This window comes from Oncorhynchus mykiss, chromosome 12, assembly GCF_013265735.2.
Source record: "Oncorhynchus mykiss isolate Arlee chromosome 12, USDA_OmykA_1.1, whole genome shotgun sequence".
Classification (NCBI taxonomy): Eukaryota; Metazoa; Chordata; class Actinopteri; order Salmoniformes; family Salmonidae; genus Oncorhynchus; species Oncorhynchus mykiss.
Window position 1 is genome coordinate 59,476,344 of NC_048576.1, and position 25,210 is coordinate 59,501,553.

General features: G+C 40.9%; 1 protein-coding gene across 1 annotated transcript in view; it reads left to right on the top strand.

Annotated features, from left to right (window-relative positions):
- xpo6 (exportin 6) overlaps positions 1–25,210 on the top strand; it is a 62,120-nt gene that overhangs the window by 36,113 nt on the left and 797 nt on the right. Inside the window, exons 13-23 of the mRNA XM_021624327.2 lie at positions 5,046–5,205; positions 5,631–5,723; positions 8,814–8,958; positions 9,206–9,352; positions 9,644–9,833; positions 15,439–15,594; positions 16,899–17,013; positions 17,281–17,452; positions 17,611–17,772; positions 20,444–20,542; positions 24,530–24,760. Of these exons, the coding sequence (XP_021480002.1) occupies positions 5,046–5,205; positions 5,631–5,723; positions 8,814–8,958; positions 9,206–9,352; positions 9,644–9,833; positions 15,439–15,594; positions 16,899–17,013; positions 17,281–17,452; positions 17,611–17,772; positions 20,444–20,542; positions 24,530–24,760 (1,670 nt within the window). The remainder of the gene's footprint in view (positions 1–5,045; positions 5,206–5,630; positions 5,724–8,813; positions 8,959–9,205; positions 9,353–9,643; positions 9,834–15,438; positions 15,595–16,898; positions 17,014–17,280; positions 17,453–17,610; positions 17,773–20,443; positions 20,543–24,529; positions 24,761–25,210) is intronic.

The following is a 25,210-nucleotide window of genomic DNA, read 5'->3' on the forward strand; positions in this document are numbered from 1 at the left end:
AATGCCAAGCGTGTGCAAAGCTGTCAAGGCAAAAGGGTGGTTACTTTGGAGAATCTAATTTTTGTATTTGTTTCTACAATGAAGAAAATAGTAAAAAGAAAAACCCTTGAATGAGTAGGTGTCCATACTTTTGACTTGTACTGTATCTCATATACTGAGAGTGGGAAAAAAACGGATTATTGATCTTACAAATAAACAAAAAGGAAATGTTCATTTGAGAATACAACACACATTAAAACCAAACCCATTCCCCTCTTCATTGCAGAATTGTGATTAATCAACATTGACACTAGTTTATTTTGTTATTAATAGTTTAACAATTAACATTTTTAAATACTTCAAAGAATCAAAACACTTAATCACTGCAAGATGTACAAATAAGCTAACTCCTATGTAAAGATTAGAGATCTTAAGTCTTAACAACAGTAGATAATTGAGTTGTAACAAGTGGGCTATTATTACTAAATCATTATTTCAAGTAAACAAAATTAACTCGATACCAGTGGTGGCCAACCTTGCCCCACTGATCCCTGATCTACTGGGTGAGCACACCCACTATTCCAGTACAGCAATAGCACACTTGAGGTTTAAGTTGAATCAGGTTTTAATTGCTGGGCTGAAACAGAACCTTCCACACCCAGCAGACCTCCATCCAGCAGGGTTGGCCTGCTGGTTAGGTTTACATTGTGTGATGTTTAACTGTGTTTTTGTGTACCTTTGCTAAAGTATGTAGGCCAATAGATACAGTGCCTTCCGAGAATATTCACACCCCTTGACTTTTTCCACATTTTGTTTCACATCCTGAATTTAAAATGGATTAAATTGAGATTTTGTGTCACTGGCCCACACACACAATACCCCATAATGTCAAAGTGGAATTGTTTTTAGAAAATGTTATAAATTGATTACAAATTAAAAGCTGAAATGTCTTGAGTCTCAGTATTCAACCTCTTTATTATGACAAGCCCAAATACACTGTGTACAAAACATTAGGAACACCTACTCTTTTCAATAACAGAATGCCCAAGTGAAAACGAGGATGCCTTATTGATGTCACCTGTTAAATCCACTGCAATCAGTGTAAATGAAGGTGAGGAGATCGATTTTAAAGGAGGATTTTTAAGCCTTGAAACTGAGACATGGCTTGTGAATGTGTGCCATTCAGAGGGTGAATGGGAAAGACTAGATTTAAGTGCCTTTGAACGGGGTATGGTACTTGGTACCAGGCGCATCGGTTTGTGTGTGTCAAGAACTCTGCTGCTGCTGGGTTTTTCATGCTCAACAGTTTCCCATGCGTCTCAAGAATGGTCCACCACCAAAGGATATCCAGCCAACTTGACAACTGTGGGAAGCATTGGAGTCAATATAGGCCAGCATCCCTGTGGAACACTTTCAACTTCTCGTCCATGCTCTGATGAATTGAGGCTTGAATGGGATGCAATTAATATTGGGGAGGTGTAAGTTCAGGAGTAAAAATTAGCTGAACATATATAATACTTTTTGGGGTTGTTAATTTTTGTCCTGCACATACAAGTTTTGCATATTCCAACTTCCGCTGCGATACCTGTAGGTGCCCTTGAGCTAGGCACTTAACCCTAATTTACTCCAGGGGCGCTGTACAATGGTGGCACTGGCCGTTATCCCACTAAGTTGCATTGACTCACTCTGTACAATAATAGTGTTTAACGTGACTTTTTCAATGACTACCTAATGTCTGTACACATACAATTATCTGTAAGGTTCCTTGGTGAATTTCAACCACAGATTAAACTACAAAGACAAGGAAGCTTTTCCAGTGCCTCGGAAAGGACACCTATTGGTAAATGGGTAAAAATAAAATAAGCAGACATTTTAAATATCCGTTTGAGCATGGTGAAGTTATTAATTACATTTTGGATGGTATATCAATACACCCAATCACTACAAATACACAATCGTCCTCCCTAACGTAGTTGCCGGTGAGGAAGGAAACAGCGCAGGGTTTTCAACATGAGGCCAATCGTGACTTTTAAACAATTTAATGATTGTAATAGGAGAGAACTGAGGATGGATGAACAACGTTATATTTACTCCACAATACAGTGAAAAGAAGGAAGGCACTAAAGTAAAACTGCAAAAAAAAAATGTTTTATGTCCTGAATTCAAAATGTTACATTTGGGACAAATTCAACACATCACTGAGTACCACTTCATATTTTCAAGCATGGTGGTGACTGCCTCGTGTTATGGATATGCTTGTCATCGGCAAGGACCAGGGATGTTTTTTGTGATAACAATAAATCTACTTGAAAATCTATGGCAAGACTTGATCATGTCTGTTTAGGAATGATCATCAACCAACTTGACAGAGCTTGGAGAATTTTGTTCAAATATTGTACAAATCAAGTGTCCAAAGCTCTTAGACTTACCCAGAAAGACTCACAGCTGTAATCACTGCCAAAGGTCATTCTAACGTGTTGCCTCGGGTGTTCAAATATACCCTTATGTAAATTATATGTATTTATTTCTATAAACTTGCAAATATTTCTAAAAACATGTTTTCACTTTGTTATTATGGGTTTTTGTGTGTAGATGGGTGAGAGGATAAAACAGATATTTAAACCATTTTGAATTTGGGCTGTAACGCAACGAAATGTGGAATAAGTCAATGGGTATGAATACTCACTGAAGGCACTATGTAACCCATGATATCTAAGATATACCCTTAGTCTCTTGCGACATTCATTAGGAGTGCTGTCTTCATTTGCAAGCAGGCTTTGGTTTCCATATCTGAAGACAGAAAACAACACAAGACAGTCTTTATTATACTCAAATTAGTTGGCACTGTATATTGTGTTATCTCTTTGTCCTCAAAGTTTTACTCTCTAGGGACTGGAGAATCTTTTCATGTCCTCCCACAAAATTACCTGCCCTGTGCAGTAGCCTACGCTCTCCTTTTACTGACAGCTGGAGCTGCAATTTCACCCCTTTTCATGACTGTTATTTACAAATGCATTTGGAGACTGTTTTTAATTTACAGTGAATTACATCAAGAAGGCTAGCTAATAGGAAGTTAGCTAGCTGATACATTTAATTTACTTAGCTAGCAGCTTAGTTGAGTTAGCCTACTGTAGCCAGCTAGCTAGCTAGGTAATAATACTTTTTTTTTACATTTGAAAAATGTATTTACTTACTTGAATATGTTCTCCCACTGCCTCAGTTTTTTTGGATCTTACAAAAATAAAATCATGGGGAATCTTTATTATTATAATTATTATGTAAAAATAAATTCCTGGTAGAAAAGTATAACGTTAGCCAGCAGCCTAATGAATGGAGATACGCCAAAAAGTGTTTCAAGGGAGGCGTGACAACGATGTGATTTTGGAGATAAGGAAACGTGATACTAGGTTTTCAGACTGATTGCCAAAGACACACCAGAATCATTTGCTAGAAGAGCTTTTCAAGTGGTATTAAGTGGTCCATTCTCATTCCCGACTAAAATGTTCTTCATAATCAAAGACCAGGTTTGAATATTGCCCTCCATCAATGATTCCCAATTAAATGGACTGAGCAATTTTACAAAAACAATGGATATACACTCATTGGCCTTTGAGTGATGGGTCGGACCCCCTTTGGCCCCCAGAAGAGCCTGAATTCTTCGGGGCATGGATTCTACAAGGTGTTGCGTTCAAACGTTGCTCAATTGGTATGAAGGGACCTAACGTGTGCCGGGGAAGCATTCCCCACACATTATTGTGTTTTGCTTTATGGTCTCAGGGGACTATTGAAAATGAGACCCTGATCTCAATTGGGCTCCCCTGATTAAATCAAAGTTAATAAAACATTAACACCACCGCCGCCAGCCTGTACCGTTGACACCAGGCAGGGTGGGGCCATGGACTCATGTTGCTTACGCTAAATCCTGACTGCCATCAGGAACCAGGATTCGTCAGACCAAGCAATGTTTTTCCACTCCTCAATTGGCCAGTGTTGGTGATCGTGTGCCTACTGGAGCTGCTTCTTCTTGTTTTTAACTGATAGGATTGTAACCCGGTGTGGACGTCTGCTACAATAGCCCATCTGTGATGAGGACCGACAAGTTTGCGTTCTAAGATGCCAATCTGCACAGCACTGTTGTACTGTGCGTTATTTGCCTGTTTGTGGCCTGCCTGTTAGCTTGATATGATTCTTGCCATTTTTCTTCGACCTCTCATCAATAAGCTGTTTTTGCCCAGAGAACTACCACTGACTGTTTTTTGTTTGTCGCACCATTCTCAGTAAACCCTAGACACTCGTGCGTGAAAAGCCTAGGAGGCCGGCCATTTCTGAGATACTGGAACTTGTGCGCCTGGCACAGACGATCATACCACGCTCCAAGTCGCCTAGGTCACTAGTTTTGCCCATTTTAATGTTAAATCCAACAGTAACTAAATACCTCGATGCCTGTCTGCCTGCTTTATATAGCAAGCCACGTGACTCACTGTCTGTAGGAGCGAACCATTTTCATGAACGGGTAAGGTACCTAATAAACTGCCGACTGAGTGTGTATTGCCCTAAGAGTTGTGCAGTTGGTAGAATCGTATTCAAAATTATTCACAGCTGACTGACTACAATAGATGCTTCTGCCAAGTATTAGCTCTGGGGTGTGAAGATGCACACAATCAAGACATTTTGTTTTTTTAGACATCTGCAGGGAAAAAATCCCAATCGTGGTATCCAGAAATAACTTTCAGTGCCTATCTCATTGTTACAGGTGTAGATTTTAAGGAATAGGATAGGTCTAAGTGGTATGGTAGTATCTCTCATAGGCTGGGCCATTTTTCTAACACCTAATTAGTTCTCTCAGGTGGCAGGGGCTAGGGGTTGTTTGCCTTTCATTTTACCAAAAGTGCTGTAAAAAAGCACTAAGTCATTTTCAGTACTGTAAGAGTCTTCTGAAAAGCATGCAATGCATGTAATGGACTGTAAAAAAAAAAAAAATTAAAAACTAAAGTTGCTCATTTGAAAGGTTATTTCATGAAATTGAGCATGCGCTTATCCTCATCTCTACTCTTTATTTGTGGCAGGTCGGAGACTGAACATTACAGCAGAGAATGATTGTCGGAGGCTGCACTGCGCTCTCAGGGACCTCAGCTCCCTACTTCAGGCTGTTGGGAGGCTGGCTGGGTATTTCATTGGGGACGTTTTCGCTGCACGCTTCAACGATGCGCTAGCGGTGGTAGAGCGGTTAGTGTGCCACACTGCTTCCTTCAGTCACATCCATTGATATTTCAGTTTACTTCCTGAATTGGCTAAATGAATTTGACCCACTTGCTCTGCTGTCAAACATCAGTGTCTAACTTCGTTTTGGTTCCTAGTGTCTATTCCTTTGGTGGCCTCCAATATGTGAAAGAGAAAGGGAGAAAATAGCTTTTGGCCAAAATGAAATTATGCATTTTCCTGACTGAGTACCTACACTTGATTGAATTATTCCAAGTTAATTTTTGAAGTGGCAAGACGATTTTATGCCTTGATTTGGAATTGACAATGCAGTATTTCCTGAATTGAAATCAAATTGACCCCAATCCTGTCTTGTATTACAGGGGAGAATTTTGATAAGGAAATAATTCAGATTGCATCATTGTTTAGTGTGTCTGCACTTGTGTTTCTAGGTTGGTGGAGGTCACATGCTATGGCTCTCAGATCAGCCTGTATGACTTGGAGACTGCTGTGCCATCTGTGCTCAAGCCGGACCTCATCGACGTGTGAGTGTCAACCGTTTACTGCCACTGTCTACAGTGCCTTCAGAAAGTATTCACATCCCTTGACTTTAACCACATTTTGTTGTTACAGCCTGAATTTTAAATTGATACAATTTAGATTTTGTGTCACTTGCCTACATACAATACCCCATAATGTCAAAGTGGAATTATGTTTTTAGAAATGTTGTCAAGTATTCAACCCCTTAGTTATGGCAAGCCTAAATAAGATCAGGAGTAAACATTTCCTTAACAAGTCACATAATAAGTTGCATGGACTCACTCTATTAGTGTTTAATATGATTTTTGAATGACTACCTCTTGTCTCTACCCCACACACACACAATTATCTGTAAGGTCCCTTAGTCGAGCGGTGAATTTCAAACACAGATTCAACCATAAAGACTAGGGAGGTTCTAATGCATCGCAAAGAAGGGCATGTATTGGTAGATGGGTAAAAATAAAAGGCAGACATTGAATATCCCTTTGAGCATGGATAAGTAATTCATTACACTTTGGATACATCCAGACACTACAAAGATTAAATCAAATAAAATTGTATGTGTCACATACACATGGTTAGCAGATGTTAATACGAGTGTAGCGAAATGCTTGTGCTTCTAGTTCTGACAGTTCAGTAATATCTAACAAGTAATCTAACAATTCCCGAAAAACTACTTAATACACACAGAACTCGAAGTGATGCGACCATCTCTGTCGGCGCCATCATATAAAGATAAGATACAGGCGTCCTTCCTAACTCAGTTGCCGGAGAGGAAGGAAGCCACTCGGGGATTTCACCTTGAGGCCAATGGAGACTTTAAAACAGTTAGAGTTTAATGACTGTGATAGGATAAAACTGAGGATGATTCAACAACATTGTAGTTACTCCACAATAGAGTGGAGATTACAGTGCTGTCTTTGATATTATTGAGCATAACCTGTTGAAAGGTTTGTGCTGTGGCTTTTCAACCTCAGCTCTGAATCCACGATGGCAATCTATCTAATATAACTCGAAGGGTTTTCTTTAATGGAAGCTTCTCTAATGTCAAACATGTAAAGTGTGCTATACCGCAGGGCAGCTCTCTAGGCCCTCTAATCTTTTCTATTTTTACCAATGACCTGCCACTGGCATTAAACAAAGCATGTGTATCCATGCATGCTGACGATTCGATCATGTACTCCTCATCAACCACAGCTGATGAAGTCACTGAAACCCTTAACAAAAACAAAGAGTTGCAGTCTGTTTTCGAATGGGTGGCCAGTAATAAACTGTAAGTAATAAACTGGTCCTGAACATCTCTAAAACTAAGAGCGTTGTATTTGATACAAATCATTTCCTAAGTTATAGACCTCAGCTGAATATGTTAATGAATGGTGTGGCTTTTGAACAAGTTGAGGAGATTAAATTACTTGCCGTTAACTTAGATTGTAAACTATCATGGTCAAAGCATATAGATTCAATGGTTGTAAAGATGGGGAGAGGTCTTTCCGTAATAAAGAGATGCTCTGCTTTTTTGACTCCACTTTCAAAAAAGGAAGTTCTGCAGGCTCTAGTTTTGTCTAATCTTGATTATTGTCCAGTCATGTGGTCCAGTGCTGCAAGGAAAGATCTAGTTAAGCTGCAGTTGGCCCAGAATAGAGCAGCACGTTTTGCTTGTCATTGTAATCAGAGGGCTGATATAAATACTATGCATGCCAGTGTCTCTTGGCTAAGAGTTGAGGAGAGACTGACTGCATCACTTCTTCTTTTTACAAGAACACAAACACAATATTGTGTTGGAAATCCCTTATTGTTTGCATAGTCAACTTACACACAGCTCTGACACACACACTTACCCAAGCAGACATGCCACCAGGGTTATTTTCACTGTCCCTAAATCCAGAACAAATTCAAGAAAGCGTACAGTATTATATAGAGCCCTTATTGTATGGAACTTCCTTCCATCTCATATTGCGCAAATAAACCGCAAACCTGGTTTCAAAAAACAGATAAAGCAAGACCTCACGGCATAACGCCACTCCCCTATTTGACCTAGATAGTTTGTGTGTATGCATTGATATGTAGCCTACGTGTGCCTTTAAAAAAAAATGTATGTAGTTCTGTACTAGAGCTGTTCTTGTCTATTGATGTTTTCTGTGGACCCCAGGAAGAGTAGCTGCTGCTTTTGCAACAGCTAATGGGGATCCTAATAAAATACCGAAAATGAGGAAGCCTGTACAGAATAAAAATATTCCAAAACATGCATCTGGTTTGCAATAAGGCACTAAAGTAAAACAGCAAAAAATGTGGCAAAGAAATGAACTTTGTGTCCTGAGTACAAAGTGTTATGTTTGGGGCAAATAAATGTAATAGAGGAAAACCTGGTTGTTTGCTTTTCAACAGACACTGGGAGACAAATTCACCTTTCAGCAGGACAATAACCTAAAACACAAGGCCAAATATACACTGGAGTTGCTTACCAAGGCAACGTTGAATGTTCCTGACTGGCCCTAGCTACAGTTTTGACATAAATCTGCTTGAAAATCTATTGTATGACTTGAAAATGGCTGTCTTATCAACAACCAACTTGACAGAACTTGAAGAATTTTTAAAAGAATAATGTGCAAATATTGTACAATCCAGGTGTGCAAAGCTTACCCAGAAAGAACCAGAATGACTCACAGCTGTAATCGTTTCCAAAGGTGATTCTAACATGTATTCACTCAGGGGTGTGAACTTGTGTAAATTAGATATTTCTGTATTTCATTTTCAATAAATTTGCCAACATTTTGAGACAACATGTTTTCAATTTGTCATTATGGTGTATTGTGTGTAGATGAATGAGAAAATAAATCTATTTCATCTATTTTGAATTCAGGCTGTAGCAAAATGTGGAATATGTCAAGGAGTATTAATACTTTCTGAAGGCACTGTAGATATAAAGTGGATTCGTTACAAACTGCTGTCTTTTACCCTTGTCTGTAGACGTAACTTAAGAATTCACCCCTTTTATTAAACTAAAAATGTGTGATAAGAAAATAGTCAGAGAGCGTTTGATTTTCTTGACAGATATAACTGTATTGTCACAGTTGTTAATGTGTGTTTGTTTCCAGCCATGCCCAGTCCTTGGCGGCGTTGCAGGCCTACTCCCACTGGCTGGCTCAATTCTACAGTGAGGTCCAGAGGCAGAATCAGAGCCGCTTCATCAGCCTTGTCACCTCCACCATGGATGCCACCGCACCACTCATCACTGCTAAGGTAACCATACACACACACAGTATGTGTTAGTAACACTATGTCTTTGTTAAATCTTACCTGGTTGCTGATGTTGTGCAATTGGTATCATGACACACAGTGGTTCCATTTTTATGCTGACCAACTGAGCTTGCATATTTGTGTTCTCATTGGCCAAAAACTGGTTATCAGATCATTTCAGCAAGTCAACTAAGAGTCTTTGTCAATTCCTTGTTACCTATTTCATTGTCAAACTGTATTTCTATTCTAGGTACCTGAAAAGTTGCTGCTGTCGGCATGCCATCTCATGGTGTCCATGGCCACCACCGTGCGTCCTGTTTTCCTAGTCACGTTGCCTGCCGTGCAGAACATCTTCAACCTCATCACAGAGAGCCAGACTCGCAGGCTCCCCCAAGAGGTCAGAGTGCACCGTTATGGCTTCAGTGTTATTTTGAGGCTGAGGGCTGAAATTCAATCCACCCATGGGTTGTTATCAATGCCCGGCCTTAATTTTATTTCCTGATTCGAAGTGGACCACTAATAATAAATAAAAAAATCTGTCTTGATTCTGGGGTGTAGCACTTTAGGGTGTGTGTGTGCGTGTATGCATAATGTGTCTCATGGAATGTCTATACACCCCACCTATATGAGTATGGTTATGCGTGGAGGGATCTGTCTAATGTGTGTGTGTGTGTCTCCACTCCTCCAGGCCCACATGCTCGTGTGCAGGGCTCTGTCCAACATGCTGCTGCTGCCTTGGTCTAACCTGCCAGAGAGCGAGCAGCAATGGCAAACCCGCTCCAGTAGCCACGCCAGCCTGCTGGCTGCCCTTACCCGCCACTACCGCCTACTGAGGGGCACTGCCAACCAGCCCCCACACCGCCTTGGCCTGGAAGACAGTCAGTTGGGCATCATGCCATTTATCAACCTTTATCAGTCTCTTATAGTTTTGTTAACGCTTCCTTCTATAGTCCTGTTTCGGCTGGTATTTACTAAGAAATAATGTGGTGAAAGATGTGATGACAATGGGTACTTTTAAGTATTTATTTCTAGGTTTGGGTGGTATACTGAGGTATTTTGAAGTACCAACGGTATGATTTTCAATACCGCCAAATGCTTCTTTTTTATAAAGACCACATGGCGCAAACATGACGTGACGATCCACTGTTGAGCATCACAAGAGAGGTGATTAAGTATCACTTTAAATTAATTTGCCAGCTACATATCTTATAACTAGAAGTTAAGATGTGCCAAATACATTTGCTCCAGCTCAGGGCTCCAGCTATGCATTTGGTTTGATAACTTGCCAGCTGTAAGTGGCTAGCTTTCAAGATTTAAGCTTATTGGTTACCGCAGAGACAATCAATTCCCTCCTGGATCAAGTGTGAGAGGAGCCATTTTGAGATAAATATGACTTTATTAGCTGGGTTGTCTGGCCTTGCATTTAGTTTATGTTCGCTTGCTCTTATTAGCATTTAGCTAGCGTCCCCTATGAGAATTTGCTAGTACTTTGTTAGCAAAAATAAACAATGTTTGGAAAGAAATTGCGCCCCTTGTGGGCACTGACGGTAATACTGCATACCCCAATATGGTACATGAATGGTGTGACGGTACAGTGGTTACTCCACTATAAGTTTTGTGTTTATGCTGCAGCCCTTAGAGGTAATTTGTGGTTTAGAACAGTACCTAGCGTCACCATTTCATTACTCCAGACCAGCGCAAGGGGGAGTTTGAGCACTGATTATGCTTTTGGGTCCTACTGTGTCTCTAACTGTCAATGAATGGGTGACATAAACCTAAATAGGAACTGATAATTGTGCACGACTTCAGTATTACTTTCTAAAACAGTTGTTACACTAAGATTTTTATTTTATTTTGTTAGGATTATTTTTCTCTTACTGTAGTAGTGTAGGCCACTCCCGACCGGTCATGTTGTACATCGCCTGAGTGGCGCAACGGTCCAAGACACTGCATAGCAGTGCAAGTGGTGTTGCTACAGATGCTGGTTCAATACCCGTGCTGCCCTTGACTGGAAGACCCATGAGATGATTGTAGGTTTTTGGTTTCTCTTCCTCTAAAAACAGAGATAAATAATTCTAAATAACAAACTGGCTTTATTTACAAATTCAAACACTGTCTCACCCAATGTTCAAGAATGGCCTTTTTCTCGCTCATTTTACATTATTTGAAAACAAAAGATTGAAAACAAAATGTTTATATATATATATATTATTATTATTAATTTAGAATTATATAAAAGCCTGTTGGATATTCTCACAGATATATTATTAACCCTGTTATTAGCAGGACAATATATATTGATCATGGCTCCCGAGTGGTGCACAATGGGATTGCCTTGCAGTTCTCTAGCTGTATCCACTGAAAGTGTGCGAGGTTCAAGCTACGAGGGCGGTGGGCACAGGATGGGCCGCAGAGCCGCGCACAGAAGACCGACCTAGCCCATGGGGAAGGGAGGAGAAGGAAGGGGGGTGGATACCCACCCCGCCACACTGGCAACACTTTAAGGGACATTGCACTAATAATGGCGCTGACTAGGGAAACATTCCTGCTGTTCTTAGTTTGAACGTGCAGACGTTAGCACTAAAACAATGTAACTAATAATGGCATCTTTATGAGAATGACGTATAGAGGGCGAGGAACAAGATGGCGTCACAATCCATGCCAGGCACACCTGTGAGCTCTGGAACTCCACCTCGAACAGGCAGAGTTAACATACCCGGCGAGGTCGTCGGTTCACCCTGACATTACCATTCCTCTTCTGGCAACAGAACTTGACCAACTGCTCACCAGGCACAGCAAGGGCCGTCCAGACCGCTATGCTGTTCTGGTATTCCAAGGATGTATAACCGAAGAGACATACCACAAGTGGGCACAGAATGGTGCCCCCAAACATAGACTCTGTACCGGTACCCCCCTGTATATAGTTTTGCTATTGTTATTTTACTGCTACTCTTTAATTACTTGTTACTTTTATTGCTTATTCTTATCCATTTTTTTAACTGCATTGTTGGTTAGGGGCTTGTAAGTAAGCATTTTCACTGTAAGGTCTACCACCTGTTGTATTTGGCACATGTGACTTATACAATTTGATTTGAATACAAACAGTGAGGCAAATGTGGCTTACTGGTGAACCTCTGGGTCATTAATACTGTGTCTCAAAAGTTTCTGTCCATGACTGATGCAACCCAAAAACTCATTAGACAGAGTTAATGAGTACTTGAGGTGACCGAGAAAGTCTGGGCATGACCTGCTCTCCTTATGTAAGGAATTAGGCACTTTCCCATGTTTACTACAGTATGTACCGTAGGCTATATTTAATTGTCAGACTGCACAGTAGCCTAATAAACAAATGCAGCTGGCTTATATCTTCAAAATGCTTTAAATGCTTTATTTTCCAAATGTAAAAACATATACTGTACAGTACTGTATTTATTCTTCAGCATCTTTGCTTTCGTTAATAAAATAATTATACAAATGCTCTTTCAAACACACACGGTCATGTTGTACAGCGCCATTATGGCTATTAGCAGAGCTATATTTTGGCCTTTATGGGCGGCGCACAATTCGCCCAGCGTTTCTCTCCCTCTAAAAACAGAAATAAAAGTTTTGGCCGTTACAAATATTATTTTGGCCTTTATTCAGATTACAGTCGCTCTCTTTAGTTTTTTTGAAACGAAATAACTTCAAAAATATCGTTATATATTATTAAGTTGATTACACAGTCATATAGCCCTGCACCTACATAAAGCTGAGTGACTCACTCATTCATGGCTTTGGATCAAATTAAATATGTACCAACATTCTTTCTGATAGTCTTCAATAAAGAAATGTTTTGTTATCCTGACCTGGATACCATGGACAGCATTATAATAGCCCATTATGGGCTATTAACAGGACAATATACCTTTTACCAACACCTCTCTGTAGTTTGATACTTTGTGGATGGGGGCTCCGGAGTGGATGGGATCTCTCGCAGTGCCAAATGCGTTGCTACAGATACAGGTTCGATATCCGTGTCGGCCGCCACAGGGAGACCAATGAGGTGGCTTTTGGTTTCGAATCCTCCAATCCTTTATGTAATTATTGGTCACACATTTTTCAATATACTGTAGGTCTACCGTAGGCGGCACGAGTCTCACCAACACAATCTCCAGACCTGAACCCAATTGAAAATCTCTGGAATGTGATCAAGAGGAAGGTGGATGGTCATAAGCTGTCAAACAAAGCCGAGCTGCTTGAGTTTTTGCGCCAAGAGTGGCATAAAGAAAGTCACCCAACATCTATGTGAAAGACTGGTGGAGAGCATGCCAAGACGCAGGGTTATTCTTCCAAATATTAATTTCTGAAGTATTCCTACATTAAATGAATGAGCTTCTTTTCTTTTGCATTATTCGAGGTCTGACAACACTGCGTCTTTTTTGTTATTTTGACCAGTTGTCATTTTCTGCAAATAAATAGTCTAAATGACAATATTTGTACTTGTAATTTGGGATAAATGTTGTCAGTAGTTTATAGAATAAAACAAAAACTTTTTTTTTACCCGAACAAATACCTATAAATAGTAAAACGAAAGAAACGGATCATTTTGCCGAGGTCTCTTAATTTTTTCCCAGATCTTTTAATATATATATATATATACTTGGAAATACCTGGATTTCTGTGTAAATTGGTTATACAATTTTATCTGCTCTTCATCTAGGTCACAACAATAGACAAACACACAAACAATTATATGTTTTCATGTCTTTATTGAATACACCGTGTAAACATTCACAGTGCACGGTGGAAAAAGTATGTGAACCCTTGGATTTAGTAACTGGTTGACCCTCCTTTGGCAGCAATAACCTCAACCAAACTTTTTCTGTAGTTACGGACCAGACCTGCACAACGGTCAGGAGGAATTTTGGACCATTCCTCTTTACAAAACTGTTTCAGTTCAGCACTGTTCTTGGGATGTCTGGTGCAAAGTGCTCTCTTGAGGTCATGCCACGGCATCTCAATCGGATTGAGGTCAGGACGCCTTCTGGACTGGGCCACTCCAGAAGGCGTATTTTCTTCTGTGTTTTGGGCATTGTCCTGTTGCATCACCCAACTTCTGTTGAGCTTCAATTGGCAGACAGATAGCCTCCTTGCAAAATGTCTTGACAAACTTGAATTCATTTTTCTGTCTGATGGCAAGCTTGTCCAGGCCCGTCCAGGCCCTGAGGCAGCAAAGCAGCCCCAAACCATGGTGCTCCCTCCACCATACTTTACAGTTAGGATGAGGTGTTTGATGTTGGTGTGCTGTGCCTTTTTTTCTCCCCACATAGTGTTGTGTGTTCCTTCCAAACAACTCAACTGAAGTTTCATCTGTCCACAGAATATTTCTCCAGTAGCGCTGTGGAATATCCAGGTGCACTTTTGCAAACTTCAGACGTTCAGCAATGGATTTTTTTTGGACAGCAGTGGCTTCTTCCATGGTGTCCTCCCATGAATTGTTTAGTGTTTTACGTATCGTTGACTCGTCAACAGAGATGTTAGCATGTTCCTGAGATGTCTGTAAGTCTTTAGCTGACACTTTAGGATTCCTCTTAACCTCATTGAGCATTCTGCACTGTGCTCTTGCAGTCATCTTTGCAGGATGACCACTCCTAGGGAGAGTAGCAAGAGTGCTGAACTTTCTCCATTTATAGACAATTTGTCTTACCGTGGACTGATGAACATCAAGGCTTTTAGATACTTTTGTAACCCTTTCCAACTTTATGCAATTCATCCATTTTTAATCTTCGGTCTTCTGAGATCTCTTTTGTTTGAGGCATGGTTCAATGTCAATGCTTCTTGTGAATAGCAAACTCAAATTTTGTGAGTTTTTTATTGGGCAAGGCAGCTCTAACCGACATCTCCAATCGCGTCTCATTGATTGGACTCCAGGTTAGCGAACTCCTGACTCCCAATTTGCTTTTGGAGATGTCATTAGCCTAGGGGTTCACATACTTTTTCCAACCTACACTGTGAATGTTTAAATGATGTATTCAATATAGACAAGAAAAATACAATAATTTGTTTATTATTAGTTTAAGCACACTGTCTGTTGTGACTTAGATTAAGATCAGATAATTTGATGACCGATTTATGCAGAAATCCAGGTAATTCCCAAGGGTTCACCTACTTTTTATTGCCACTGTATGTATATAATTCAATGCATAAATACAAAGTTTGATTAAATGTAAGGATAATAATTGAGGGAATAATTATGTAATTATAATACCACTATAATTCCATGTAATTCCTATGAAAGAAAACTACCAAGTAAAATTCTGACTGAGTAAAGCCCTTTTTTGACTGGGACAATGTACAATAATCAACACAGAGTAATGTAGTTGTCTTACCTGTGAAGTTTAATGCACTGATTGTAAGGAAGGAACACTAGAGACATTATTCTTTTGGCTTTATAGCATAAACCCTAACATCTTTCTTACCCCCACGCCTCTTTTTCTTTCTTAGCGAAAGCAGTGTTGCACCAGACATTGCCTGTGCTAAGAGACATAGTGGACAGCATCTCCGGGGAATCCACCAAATCCCGACAGATCTGCTACCAGAGTCTCCAGGAGTCCGTGCAAGTTTCCTTGGGCCTCTTTCCTGTCTTCATCCAGCAGCCAGGTTAGAAGAAAAAACACAATGTTACAACACAACAGTTTCAGTCATAATAGAGAGCTGACGTGTTGTAAGTTTACTACCCATTCACTGATTTTATCTCCCTTAAATTCAAATCTAAAATCCATCACCACAGTACATTTCAAGTAATTTTACAATGTAACGTTATACGTGTGATATGCCTGAGCAAGGTCAATGTATGTGACAAAAACGTTGCACTTAACAAAATGTTTATTAACAAGTACACACAGTGTGCAACTGTACTTTCAGCCATTCTAACAATTTCACAAGAAATGTTGCTAGTGCCCTTTTCCCATTTTCAATGACATTCACCTTCTTATGAATGATATTTCAAATTTACTACAAGCTCTACGCATACGCAAGATTCGGAGTGTTGCAATGTCGTTTTTCGTCTACTAAAGTGTCGGCTCCTTGTAATACACTCTGGCGTTCTACATAACTTTCAGGTAGTAAAAAAGTGAGACGTGGTATCATTCCTTCTGCTGCCATGGGGGCAGTGTTGTCGCTTGTTTCCATCATCTGATAAATAGGCTACTCATCAAAGTAGCCTATTTTGCATTGATAACCAAATATAATCTCAACAGCTGTTCAAACAGTAAACCAAACAACAAGAATCGACCCAAAAGGTTGGTTATTTCGAAATGGTAGAACCTGCTGTAGCCAACTAGCTAGCCATGTGCTTTTTTACTCTGTGACCAAAACATGACGTTCTATGTTTAGCTGATATGGGAGTTAATATGCAAGCAGCATATCAAAGTGGGATAATGTTTTAGGTTACACCGGCAAGTAAAATATTTGGCAGGGCATATTTTTTTCATTATGATTATTTCACATGGAGATGTGGGAAGCTAAAAAAGCTAGCTTGCTATGTTTTTATCCAGGCTAACGTCAGCTAGCCAGGCTGCCAGCTAGCTACTACTAGTAAGGGAAGGTAACTCTTTCTTGCTTTCACAAAATTAAAAGACCAAAAAATGTAAACAAAAATAAATGTAAAAAAACTATCGCCCCCTTGTGAATGGGGGTGAGACGGCGAGGATGTCATGTTACGAAAAGGTGTCCGCTACTCCAAAATCCCATTCCACCCACATGTACGTACGCACATACAGTAGATCAATGGAGTGAAGCTTGTAGTCACCTTAAAAGGGACCGTTTGCAGATTTCATTTTCTTTATCACTTCAAATTTCATTTTCATTCAAAACATTCTGGTCTTTGATTTGATATAATGCCAACGCTGAGTTATTCTTTCTGACATTCTGTCTTTCCCGTTGTCACGCCCTCTATCCTCAAGATGTGACGGATGAGATGCTGAGCTTCTTCCTCACACTGTTTCAAGGTCTGCGTGTTCAGATGGGCGTGCCCTTCACCGGACAAATTATACACACCTTCCTCAGCATGTTCACCAGGTAGGTCACACACACACATGCTTAGACACAAATATTGTGACCATTTTAAAGCTACAATCTGGGATTCTGAAAACAACAAAACAGCAGTCCCGCCACATGTTTTGATATACAGTTGAGGGATGAGGCTAGAGAAATGTAACCCCTCTCAAATTAATAGACAGCGCTGTAGATGCAAGGACTGGCCATCCTCAACAACCCCATGATGGTTTTACATGTTTAGAAGCTATACATTGTTTGTTTACGTTCTTGTATGTCCGTCCGTCCCAGGGAGCAGCTGGCAGCCAGTATCTTGCAGGAGGGCAGCGCAGGCTGCCGAGTGGTGGAGAAGTTCCTAAAGATTCTCCAGGTGGTGGTTCAGGAGCCCGGCCAGGCCTTCAAACCCTTCCTACCCAGCATAATAGCTCTCTGCATGGAGCAGGTCTATCCTATTGTGGCTGAGGTGAGAGCGCGCACTCTCATTCACACTGACATAACAAAAAAATGTATACATGCACTGTGTGTGTGTGGTTTGGGCACTGGGTCAGCAAAAAAGGATATGAATTTTTGATCAACAATGGATAATAAAGGTCTATTGTGATTTCTTTGTCTGTTCCACAGCGTTCCTCTCCAGATGTCAAAGCAGAGATGTTTGAGCTGCTATACCAGGTGCTTCACCATAACTGGAGGTACTTCTTCAAGACCTCTGTCCTAGCCAGTGTGCAGAGGGGATCGGCCGAGGAGGCCATGGAGAATGAGGCCCAGTTTAGTGCTGCCATGCAGGTGTGTGTGTGTGTTTGGGGGGAGATGCTCACACCATGTTTAGCTAGCTCGTCTGTGCTTGTTGATGTTAGATAGTACTACTGCAGTTGTCAGACATGACACGAATTACCACCATAGCTGGGTCCTTCATTCATTTTTGCACTACACAATAAACTTTTATGAGAACGGTCAGCCCTCAAATGCTAGCTACCTAACATTAGCTAGCAAATCAGTTTAATTTTAGCTGGCCAGGTCATAGAGAACGTTAGCACGCTAAATACAGTGCCTTGCGAAAGTATTCGGCCCCCTTGAACTTTGCGACCTTTTGCCACATTTCAGGCTTCAAACATAAAGATATAAAACTGTATTTTTTTGTGAAGAATCAACAACAAGTGGGACACAATCATGAAGTGGAAACGACATTTATTGGATATTTCAAACTTTTTTAACAAATCAAAAACTGAAAAATTGGGCGTGCAAAATTATTCAGCCCCTTTACTTTCAGTGCAGCAAACTCTCTCCAGAAGTTCAGTGAGGATCTCTGAATGATCCAATGTTGACCTAAATGACTAATGATGATAAATACAATCCACCTGTGTGTAATCAAGTCTCCGTGTAAATGCACCTGCACTGTGATAGTCTCAGAGGTCCGTCAAAAGCGCAGAGAGCATCATGAAGAACAAGGAACACACCAGGCAGGTCCGAGATACTGTTGTGAAGAAGTTTAAAGCCGGATTTGGATACAAAAAGATTTCCCAAGCTTTAAACATCCCAAGGAGCACTGTGCAAGCGATAATATTGAAATGGAAGGAGTATCAGACCACTGCAAATCTACCAAGACCTGGCCGTCCCTCTAAACTTTCAGCTCATACAAGGAGAAGACTGATCAGAGATGCAGCCAAGAGGCCCATGATCACTCTGGATGAACTGCAGAGATCTACAGCTGAGGTGGGAGACTCTGTCCATAGGACAACAATCAGTCGTATATTGCACAAATCTGGCCTTTATGGAAGAGTAGCAAGAAGAAAGCCATTTCTTAAAGATATCCATAAAAAGTGTTGTTTAAAGTTTGCCACAAGCCACCTGGGAGACACACCAAACATGTGGAAGAAGGTGCTCTGGTCAGATGAAACCAAAATTGAACTTTCTGGCAACAATGCAAAACATTATGTTTGGCATAAAAGCAACACAGCTGAACACACCATCCCCACTGTCAAACATGGTGGTGGCAGCATCATGGTTTGGGCCTGCTTTTCTTCAGCAGGGACAGGGAAGATGGTTAAAATTGATGGGAAGATGGATGGAGCCAAATACAGGACCATTCTGGAAGAAAACCTGATGGAGTCTGCAAAAGACCTGAGACTGGGACGGAGATTTGTCTTCCAACAAGACAATGATCCAAAACATAAAGCAAAATCTACAATGGAATGGTTCAAAAATAAACATATCCAGGTGTTAGAATGGCCAAGTCAAAGTCCAGACCTGAATCCAATTGAGAATCTGTGGAAAGAACTGAAAACTGCTGTTCACAAATGCTCTCCATCCAACCTCACTGAGCTCGAGCTGTTTTGCAAGGAGGAATGGGAAAAAATGTCAGTCTCTCGATGTGCAAAACTGATAGAGACATACCCCAAGCGACTTACAGCTGTAATCGCAGCAAAAGGTGGCGCTACAAAGTATTAACTTAAGGGGGCTGAATAATTTTGCACGCCCAATTTTTCAGTTTTTGATTTGTTAAAAAAGTTTGAAATATCCAATAAATGTCGTTCCACTTCATGATTGTGTCCCACTTGTTGTTGATTCTTCACAAAAAAATACAGTTTTCTATCTTTGTTTGAAGCCTGAAATGTGGCAAAAGGTCGCAAAGTTCAAGGGGGCCGAATACTTTCGCAAGGCACTGTATATGAGTCTGGCTGGCGCTGGCATGAGTATGTGGTAATGTTAGTTACAGCATGGTGAGGGTGAATTCAATTCTTCATTAGCGAAGCCAGCTGCACGTCACATATTGGCTACCTAACAACATGACATTATTTATTTTTTGAGGCAGTGGAAACGCAATTCAAACAAGTCCACCAAGGCCAGCCCAACCCGGATTGACTTCAAAGTGCTAATAGAAACGGCGCTTTAGTGAATTTGTCAATACATTTCCAAAAATGTCTAAACGAAACTGCAACGCCAAGTTAATAATAGCCTTTTTTTATATTTACTTCATGTACATGATATAATTGGTTTATAGCACCCTTCTAATCATTAAGCAATGTGCAGAAAATTCCACCTCCTAGCCTTTCCATTGTAGAGCTATGATAAGCTTTTTGCCTATTTTCAAATGTAAGTTGTACTCACAATCCAGCATGTTGCTGCCATTTGTAAGATGTTCTGTTGAAAAAATTTATATATATATATATATATATAACGATACCATGTTGCTTATAGAGGATTGTGGTCAATTCAAATTGAATTCAGTCAATTCAGGAATTAAGCTTGATTTCAATGACTTCTCAATAACCTGAAAAGTAGAAGCTATTAATTTCACATGTTTTTCCTCTTTCTGAATGAACTGCCTTCAATTCGAATTGACCAACCCTGGATTATAACTATCCAGTTATTTCAGTATCTAGGGTGAATGGGTTATGGGTTGTTTTTGGACAGGACTGTAGAATTCCCTGACATGGGCTCAAATCTGTTTCTCCAGGCTTTTGGGCAGTCTTTCCTGCAGCCAGACATCCACATCTTCAAGCAGAACCTCTCTTACTTGGAGTCCCTCAACAGCAAGCACAAGCTCTACCACAGAGTGAGTTCAGCTCTTATATGCCATACCATTAGCTCCTAAAGTGCATTTATTGTTGCTCCAAAATTACCCTTTGTCTCTGCTTTGTGACACTTTATTTGTATGGTCCAACTTAATAACCTCATCTAATATTGTTGTCATCATGAAAATATGATTACTTTTCTATTGCTATCTAATTCTAAACTATATATACAAAAGTATGTGGACACACCTTCAAATGAGTGGATTTGGCTTTTTTCACACTCATTGCTGACAGGTGTATAAAATCGAGCACACATCTATGCAATCTCAATAGACAAACATTGGCAGTAGAATGGCATTACTGAAGAGCTGCAGTGACTTGCAACGTCGCACTGTCATAAAATACCACCTTTCCATCAAGTCAGTTCATAAAATTTCTGCCCTGCTAGAGCTGCCCCGGTCAACTGTAAATGCTGTTATTGTGAAGTGGAAACGTCTATGAGCGGCTCAGCCGCGAAGTGGTAGGCCACGCCTAAGATCACCATGCGCAAAGCCAGGCGTCGGTTGGCGTGGTGTAAAGCTCACCGCCATTGTACTCTGGAGCAGTGGAAATTTGTTCTCTGGAGTGATGAATGCCGCTCTACCATCTGACAGTCCGACGGACAAATCTGGGTTTGGTGGATGCCAGGAGAACGCTACCTGCCCCAATGCATAGTGCCAACTGTAAGGTTTGGTGCAGTAGGAATAATGGTCTGAGGCTGTTTTTCATGGTTTGGGCTAAGCCCCTTAGGGAAATCGTAACGCTACAGCATACAATGACATTCTAGACAATTCTGTGCTTCCAACTTTGTGGCAACGGCTTGGGGAAGTCCCTTTCCTGTTTCAGCGTCACATTGACAATCCACTAACAGAAGTTTGTCAAAATCAGTGTGGAAGAACTTCACTGGCCTGCACAGAGCCCTGACCTCAAACCCATTGATAAACTTTGGGATGAATTGGAACCAACTGCAAGCCAGGCCTAATTGCCCAACATCAGTGCTCGACCTCACTAATGCTCTTGTGGCTGAATGGAAGCAAGTCCCCGCAGCAATGTTCCACCATCTAGTTCAAAGCCTTCCCAGAAGAGTGGAGGCTGTTATAGTAGCAAAGAGGGGACCAACTCCATATTAATGCCAATGATTTTAGAATGAGATGTTCGACAAGCAGGCGTCCACATACTTTTGGTCATGTAGTGTATTTCTATGATTGCCATAATATAAAACAACATAAATACAACGTTGACATTACACGTCATGATGGTGTATGCTATTATTATCACACAGTCTATCAGTCATGATAGCAGCACTAAATGCTGAGAGAACTATGAACTATGAAGTAGAACTATGAAGTAGTAAATATTGTGATCGATTTGTGGTCAACAACTAGCCAAGTATATCCTGTTTTTAAATCATTTCCTAGACTACTCTTATCATCTTACCGTTTGTTTCATGCATTTACAGTGCCTTCGGAAAGTAGTCAGACCCCTTGACTTTTCCCACATTTTGTTACGTTACAGCCTTATTCTAAAATTCATTATATAAAAACAATTCCTCAGCAATCTACACACCCCATAATGACAAAGCGAAAACATTTTTTTTTTGTACATTTTTGCAAGTGTATTAAATAAAAAAACGGATACCTTATTTACATAAGTATTCAGCCCCTTTGCTATGACACTCGAAATTGAGCTCAGGTGCATCCTGTTTCAACTACTTGATCGGAGTCCACCTGTGTTAAGTTGTATTGATTGGACATGATTTGGAAAGGCACACACCTTTCTATATAAGGTCCCACAGTTGACAGTTCGTGTCAGAGCAAAAACCAAGCCATAAGGTTGAAGGAATTGTCGGTATACCTCCAAAACAGGATTGTGTCAAGGCACCAATCTTGGGAAGGGTACCAAAAAATGGCTGCAGCATTAAAGGTCCCCAAGAACACATTGGCGGCCATCATTCTAAAATGGAAGATATTTGGAACCAGCAAGACTCTTCCTAGAGCTGGACGTCCGGCCAAACTGAGCAATCGGGGGAGAACGGCCTTGGTCAGGGAGGTGACCAAGAACCTGATGGTCACTCTGATAGAGCTCCAGAGTTCCTCTGTGGAGATGGGAGTGCCTTCCAGAAGGATAACCATCTCTGCAGAACTCCACCAGTCAGGCAGGCCTTTATGGTAGAGTGGCCAGACGGAAGCCACTCCTCAGTAAAAGGCCCATGACAGCCCGCTTGGAGTTTGCCAAAATGCTCCTAAAGGACACAGACCATAAGAAACAAGATTGTCTGGTCTGATGAAACCAAGCTTGAACGTTTTGCCCTGAATGCTAACCATCACGTCTGGATGAAACCTGGCACCATCTTTACGGCGAAGCATGGTGGTGGCAGCATCATGCTGTGTTGATGTTTTTCAGCGGCAGAGACTGGAAGACTAGTCAGGATTGAATGAAAGATGAACAAAACAAAGTACAAAGAGATCCTTGATGAATACCTGCTCCAGACCGCTCAGGACCTCAGACTGGGGCGAAGGTTCACCTTCCATCAGGACAACGACCCTAAGACAACGCAGGAGTGGCTTCGGGCCAAGTTTCTGAATATACTTGAGTGGCTCAGCCAGAGCCTGTACTTGAACCCGATGCAACATCTCTGGAGAGACCTGAAAATAGCTGTGTAGCAGCGCTCCCGATCCAACCTGACAGAGCATGAGAGGATCTGCAGAGAAGAATGGGAGAACCTCCCCAAATACAGGTCTTCCAAGCTTGTAGCGTCATACCCAAGACTCGATGCTGTAATCGCTGCCGAAGTTGCTTCAACAAAGTACTGAGTAAAGGGTCTGAATACTTACGTAAATGTGATATTTCTGTTTTTAATTATAAATTTAACGAACATTTATAAAAACCTGTTTTTGCTTTGTCATTATGGGGTATTGTGTGTAGATTGAGGGGGGCAATTTAATCAATTTTAGAGTAAGGGTGTAACGTACCAAAATGTGGAAAAAGTAAAGTGGTCTGAAAACTTTCCAAAGGACTGGATGCTGTTTGCACATGATCTGTAAACAAATGTCTAATGTCCATTTTATTAGGATCCACTTTTTTTATTTAGTTAACCTTTATTTAACTAGGCAAGTCAGTAAAGAACAAATTCTTATTTACAATGACGGCCTAGGAACAGTGGGTTAACTACCTTGTTCAGAGGCAGAAGGACAGATTTTTACTTTGGAGATTCAATCTAGTAACCTTTCGGTTACTGGCCCAACCCTCTAACCACTAGACTACCTGCTGCCCCAAAATTACATCAGCTAATTTTCCTGTGGTCCAACACAGAACTAAAAAGACCTTACAACTACATTTTACATTGATGACATAATCAACATTTAAATAATGGACAGACAGTTACAGTACCTGACAGAATAATATAAGCATTCTCTGGGATTAGTATCTGTCCAGTTTATATGGTCGATTTGCCTGGCTACCCAGCTCCTTACTCCGGCCAAATGCTGCTTGCCCCACGGACGTTAGTTTCTTCTCCACAATTGGTCTGGATCCATTCTAGACCGTCTGATTGCTTGCAGAAGCCAATGGGTTGGGCCAGAACACGTGGGTAAATTCATCATTGGCTTTGATACTCTGATTGGTTAGATGATCCAATCGCTGATGACTTTGTTTTGTACTACACCCCTCATTTTGATGTCACAACAAACGACTTCAATGATGGCAGTCTCAGACTGATGTATAACGATAGAGCAGCGGAATAATTTAGTTTGCGTCATCAGGAAAATGGCATTAGAGGTTATTTTATTACTTTCTTGAAGGTGAACTAACTTTTTGCCTGAAGTGTGAGTTGGTCAAGAGTTACATTCAGTGATCGCCATTGTGGACAATAACGATGCGTGGAATTTAAATAATTCATTTGGGGACAATGAAAATGCATGGAATTAAATTTAATGATTCTAACTTGGTGTTTGGCCACACTGTTCTTTCTGTCTGTGTGTGTATTCCAGAAGCTGTTCCGGACCTCCATGCTGTTTCATTTCATCAACGTGCTCCTACAGGTGCTCCTCCACAAAAGTCACGACCTGCTCCAAGAGGAGATCGCCCTGGCAGTGTACAACATGGCCTCCGTGGACTTCGATGCGTTCTACTCTGCCTTCATGCCCGAGTTCCTCAACGGCTGCCAGGGTGTGGACGCCAACCAGCGGGCGGTGCTCGGCCGCAATTTTAAACTGGAGCGGGTAAGACTTAATGGGAATTGGTTTATAGAGTGGGTTATGGCCGCGGCGGTGGGAGTCTAGGGTAGGGTATACTGTGTTTCATAGTAAAAGAGGTGATGGTGGTGGGGTATTAGCCAAATATGATATGGTTATGTGCTCTTGGAATTATCAGAGACTCTGGACTGAGAAATATGAGTGGAAAACCGGTAGCATTGTTGTATCTCAGATTTTCCTATTTGAACTGAATGCTTAGAGTATGACAGGATGCAATTGTTTAATTACCATAAAATCTGTTATGCATGTGACTTTGCATATGTGCAACAAAATGTCTAAATTTCCCATGGCCCATATTCGGGACTGGAGGAGGGCCAGGGGGCACAGTATGTGTGCTTATAAACAAAAACTCCCATATGCAACATACAATTTACATTGTCTCTTTTCCAATATATACACTAGCACACACTGGTGGGA